Source organism: Citrus clementina, unplaced genomic scaffold (assembly GCF_000493195.1).
Source record: "Citrus clementina cultivar Clemenules unplaced genomic scaffold, Citrus_clementina_v1.0 scaffold_5, whole genome shotgun sequence".
NCBI classification, from domain to species: Eukaryota; Viridiplantae; Streptophyta; class Magnoliopsida; order Sapindales; family Rutaceae; genus Citrus; species Citrus x clementina.
Genome location: NW_006262201.1, coordinates 34,626,035 through 34,632,034, shown reverse-complemented (window position 1 = coordinate 34,632,034; position 6,000 = coordinate 34,626,035). Strand labels below are relative to the sequence as shown.

The 6,000-nt window shown below is 35.0% G+C and overlaps 1 protein-coding gene across 1 annotated transcript; it reads left to right on the top strand.

The window, feature by feature from the left end:
• Positions 1-2,309: 2,309 nt before the first annotated feature.
• Positions 2,310-4,491, top strand: LOC18040870 (U-box domain-containing protein 4). Its single transcript, XM_006433570.2, has 2 exons — positions 2,310-3,642; positions 4,089-4,491. The coding sequence occupies exons 1-2, from the start codon at positions 2,668-2,670 to the stop codon at positions 4,164-4,166; spliced, it is 1,053 nt and encodes a 350-aa protein (XP_006433633.1). The 5' UTR covers positions 2,310-2,667; the 3' UTR covers positions 4,167-4,491.
• The last annotated feature ends 1,509 nt before the right edge of the window (positions 4,492-6,000 follow it).

Below are 6,000 nucleotides of genomic sequence, written 5' to 3'. Positions count from 1 at the left end.
TATTGGATGATCAATATTTTTTTAGGGTTATGCTCTAATTTTGAATTAAAGAATAGTTGACACAACGACTCGGTTGCTGGTTTTATAGTGTTTGGGAGATGAGGTAAGAGCCGAGGGAAATATCTTTTTTGAGTGCAAAACATATGCAAGTGTGGGACGAAAAGAACGAGTAAATGACAGCATTCCAATCAACCCGCAAGGTAACCACTTGGGCTTAGCCCAAGTGGCTAAAGCCACTCCCTCACAAATGTGAGGGAGGGGGTTTGAGCCTCCGCAGGCGCATTGTAGGGGTTTAATTTAAAATGTTATTCCTTAGAGTCCAGAGCTTGAGTGAAAACAGTCTTTCTCCCAGGATGGGAGTTTGACGTCCCTCGAATATTTGAAAGGGTTAAAAAATTTGAGCGGTGCCATATCAGCATTAATATCAACAAGACTCAGTATATATATATATGATTGTACATATCAGTTATACTCTCATGTAATATGAGTTGTAATTTGATCAATAGTCTCATGCCATCAAAAAAAAAAAAAAAATCAACCCGCAAGGTAAATTCGTAAATTCCCTAGTTAGCATATCTGCATGAGTATGGACTGGTTAAATGGGTCGCAGGCTTTGTCAATAAATTAAATAAAAAGAAAGATGGTGATATTTTCTAGGTTTGTTAATTATAAAAAAAATCAATTAATGAAGGTTATTTTTTATTTAAAAATATTATTATAATACTAAATTACAAGCCATTAAAATCAATGCCTTCTTAGTTGATTTGATCTTTGCTACTCTAGTGAAGTTGAGAGTTCAAGTCTCTTACTTACGAGTGTGGGAATATACTTATTTTTTTCCCTTCAATTTTAGATTTATAAGTTGGATTTCGGTTTTGATATGTTGAAGCGTACATTGAGTTGGACTTTAAAAACATTTTAGACTTTATTTATCTTGTATTATATCATGTGATACTCTAAAAAAAATTACAAAGATTATGAAATTAAACACTGCTCAATGTTCCAAGAGACAAGATTCAAATATAAGTTTAAATAGTGAAATTAATCATGCTTACGAAAAAACCACACTTCTTGTGCCGATACGGGTATTAAATAATATGAGATATGTCAAGATAGGCTTTTGGTTGTGTCCCAATGTCCATTGGTACACTACTAATTATTTGTGCAGACGGACTCAAAATAAAATAAAATAAAATGCAGAGATCGTACTATTTACTTTACACCCTCATTTGTCATTTGACTTAAATTATATTACAAATAATTGTATCGGACGTTGGCATTAGGCATAATAACGTATGCAGTTTGATTTTCATTATCCTTTTATAAATATTCCCGGTCATTAGGTAGTAGGTTAGGCCCATTTGTAGTTTTTATTTTTTGGTCGTATTGTATCATCCACTCATGATTCATGATCCTACTTCTTCTTTTCATTTAAAATATTGTTTTTTTTTTTTTTTTTTTTAATGAGGATTGTCTCAAATTTGATTTGCCTAACGAATCTTTGATTCGGTCTTGCCAAGCGACGAAAAGAGGCTACAATGTAGGCTAGCTAGTATTTAACGAATCGCATTTAAACATGTTGGTACTTTTTTAGTACAAATCATTATTAATGAAGTATGTGTTTTGTCATAAATCACAATTTGTCTCAATAAGTTGGCATCCATAATTATAACAAACATTTATTCACACTGATCAGTCTTGCGGCCGAGAGTCTTAGGGCCGTTAAGACTTAAGATTCATCACTACTATTATTTAAATAAAATGATTAGATTTTTAACAACAGTTAGCATACTAATAATAATAATAATAATAATAATATACTAATGCCATCATAACAAGTAGCAGTTGACCAAAAACTTTAACACATCAACGATATGGATCCTTTTAAGATACTTCAAGCAACAATATAACGTAAAGTGCCATGACTATTGCTAATACATTAATTTTCATGAGCCAATTATTTTGTCGTGTTTAAAAGCGTGATTAAAAGAAACATCAAACCTGAACGCAAAGAATTGAGCCATATTAATGACTTACCGAACCCGCGCTCAATGTGCGTGTCTGCGTGATCGCTTCAGAGTTGGCACCTGGGCTTGGGCGTGGGCTGACCTGTACCGATGCTTTATAATTGGTCAAACCATGTGCAACCAACTTTGGCCTGGCCGTATGTTGGAACAAGTGTCACAATATCAAGCAGACAACATTGGCCAAATCAAATGCACCTTAAGTCCTAACCTTGAGAGTTGAGACAGTACTTAATTAACCCCACAGCGGTGTTAAAATCAACCCCACAGACAGCAGTATCAAAACTTAAAAGAAGCTCCAGAGAGAGAAAGAAAATGACTCACTCGCTTTGAAGGAAGAATCGTTGTTTTCGAATAACGAACCTTCAGTGCACGCGTTTAGAAAGAAGGCACCTTTCGCACGTGCTCACCAGAACTCAGATTTGATACGGTCAAAAAATGCACGTGTCAGCCCATTAACCCAGGCCATTGTCCAGGCGTTAATCTCCCTTATATCTTCTGCAGCTAAAGCGGTAAAGCCTCCACATCTCTCCTTCACTCTTCACAACCCGAATCCACTCACTCTGGGATACTTGTTACCCGATTTTTATTACACAACAAACAATTCCTAAAATTCTGATAGCAAATAGACACAAATACTAAAATGGAGACGGAAAATCGTGTGAATTTCACGTATATGGGGACAAGCTATGGTGATGTGGATGATGATTCGTCTGCTTTCAGTGAGTGTAACAGCGACAGATCCGGTGAATTTCCGACGGCGTCGTCCGAGAGCCGGAGACTTTTAATGGCGTGTGTTTCGGAGAACTCCGATGATCTGATTCGCCAGCTCGTTGCAGATCTTGAGTCCTGTTCGATTAACGATCAAAAACAAGCCGCCATGGAAATCAGACTTTTGGCCAAGAACAAGTCAGAGAATCGCTTAAAAATCGCCAAAGCAGGTGCTGTTAAGCCGTTAGTTTCGTTAATCTCATCGTCTGATCCTCAGGTTCAAGAGTACGGAGTTACAGCTATTTTGAATCTGTCTCTGTGCGACGAGAACAAGCAATTGATAGCTTCATCAGGAGCGATAAAGCCGCTCGTTAGATCATTAAAAACAGGTACATCAACGGCTAAGGAGAACGCAGCTTGTGCTCTACTTCGTTTATCACAATTAGAAGAGAATAAAATCTTAATCGGACGGTCAGGAGCGATTCCACCTCTAGTCAGCCTTCTCGAAAACGGAGGTGTTCGCGGGAAAAAGGACGCATCAACGGCTTTATACTCACTCTGTTCTGGGAAGGAGAACAAAATCAGGGCCGTCCAAGCGGGAGCCATGAAACCGTTGGTGGAATTGATGGCTGATTTCAGTTCAAACATGGTTGACAAGTCCGCATATGTCATGAGCTTGCTAGTTACGTTATCGGAGGCGAAAACGTCGTTGGTTGAGGAAGGTGGGATACCTGTGTTAGTGGAGATTATAGAAGTGGGGACACAGAGGCAGAAGGAAATCGCGGTGGCTATATTGTTGCAGGTTTGCGAGGAAAGTGTGGTGTACCGTACTCTGGTGGCCCGCGAAGGAGCGATCCCTCCCTTGGTCGCTTTGTCACAGTCCGGCACTAATCGCGCCAAGCAAAAGGTCATAATTTTCCGATTTTTCTTTCTCTGCCTCTGGTCGGTGATTGAGTCATTGCCAGCCGCTGACATGGCAGGCAATGAGATTATTCCCCGTAGTTGTGCCCTCTTTTCGATTGTTTTTGATTTTCAACAAACGAGAACATTATTTTGCCACGTCACTGCAGCCTGCCTTTCTTTTAACCTTTGCCTTTTTTTAGTTTTTTTTTTTTAAAAAAAAAAAAAAGTTCAGCCGTTCTGTACTGCGCGGATTAAGGGTAACGTGTAGCTAAAAACGGGTTATCGACTATATAGATTTTATTTTGGCTATCTTATTTGGGGGATAACAATGTCATTTCAGCCAGCACGAAGTAACTATTATGATTTTGATTTTATTATTTTAGTTGTGTGGTGGTATTATTGAGTTGTGTCTGATGGAGTGATTGGTGTTGTGTCGTGTTGTATGGACAGGCGGAGGCACTGATAGAGCTTCTGCGGCAACCAAGGTCTGGCAACGCCGCTGCAAGAGCGTCAGATGTGTCAGTATGAAGAGTACCCCACCCACGACATGCCTCATAATGTAATCAAAACATTCTGACAGTGAGATAGAAAAAGAAAAATGTAAATATCTTATGTTACGAAAGCTTGTAAAATTTGTGATAAGTGGTCCGAGTTTGGTTTGCTTTTTGAACTTTTAAAAATAGTTTCCTGGTGGCTTGGCTCAACATTATTATTATTTTTAATTCCTTTGATGAAGATGGTTGAGCTTTGATGTCATGCTTTGTAAAGTTCTTTGGATATTAAAAAACTAATTTGATTGGAGAAAACAAAGCATATAGAAAAGTTAGTAGTAGTAGACTAGTAGTTGCCTCAAGAATGAGTGTGAAAGAAAAGCGATCTGGAAGAGTCACAAATTTGGATTGGTTTGGTTGTGGCCTCAGTTTAATTTGCTTTTAGATAAAGAATTTCTTTAATAAAGTCCACGTGAAACCCGTGCGCGAAAGCATAAGAGACTAAGAGTGGTGTAAAAAATAAATTGAAAAAAATCAGTCATATACTTTCAAATTATTATTTATCAAAAATATTATAATATGTTTAAATTGTATTATTTATTCTACTTAAATTTACAATCTGTATTATTCATCCATTCAATCGATAGCTTCCATTACAAAAATAATAGAATTATAGTAGATTAACAATTTTATTCTTAAAACTCAATTTAACACAAAAGGACATAAGAAAATTATCAATTACATACCCTAAGTTTATCTTGTTACAAAAAAAAAAAGCTACAAAATTTTTAATTTATTTTATTTTCTATTTTAAGTTTGTAATTTATTTCAACAGTCCACTAAAATGTTAACATCATTAGAATATTTTAATAGAATTTAATTAAACTAGTCATTTTACCCTTGAATTTATGGGTATTTTTTACTTTGCACCATAAATAATAAAACAAACTTTTAACTTTTTTTTAATTATGAAAATTGAATTTAAGGATTTGGGTGTTTATGAATTAGGATCTAGTTTGATTATATAAATTTGTGAAGATAAACTGAGAAGATAAATTTAAAAAAAATTAATGAAGAAAAAAATAGAGTTTCAATTGTATTTAATTGAATATTGGTTACAAAAAATAGTTTTTTATTTTTAATTTTTAATTTTAATGATTTTTTAAATTTAGTATGTTAAATATCTAAATTACACTTGTGATATTATTAATGATAAACAGCAATAGGATAGATACAAAATACAAACTTAGGATAGAATATTGAATAAATTCAAATTTTTTACGATATGCTTGATAAGATGGTAAGCTTAAAGTGAATAGTTGATAATTTTTTTAATTTTTTATTTATAATGTTAAATATTAAATTATCTTATGATGTTATCACATTTTAGTGAAAGTTAATAATTTAATGGATGAATGATATAATTTAAAAATATTATAGTATTTTTAATAATAGGATAATTTAAGGGTGGACGACATATTTTTCTAATAAATTAAAAGGAAAACGACAGTTGTGGCTGGCTGGGCAGAAGTCGTGAGCAAATTTTATTCAAATATTAGAAGTTGATATTTCGGTTTCTATATATCGACGCGGAGCCATAAAGTGTTATGCCACGTGGCTTCTATTCTGATGTAGTGCAGCGGTTAGTCGTTTGTCCCATCGTTGGCATCGGGTCCACTATATGGGTCCCGTTTTTGACAGCTGAGTGGCTAGATTTGTCCTTTTCGTTCTTTCAAATTTTCATTTCAACTGAATAGCGTACTCTTTTTAGCAGACGCTTATCATGGTGTCTTTCTTTGGGGTGGGGAATGACTCTCGGAACAATTTAAAACGTTTTCGTTTAAAATCTTTCCTTTAGAAAAATAAACAAA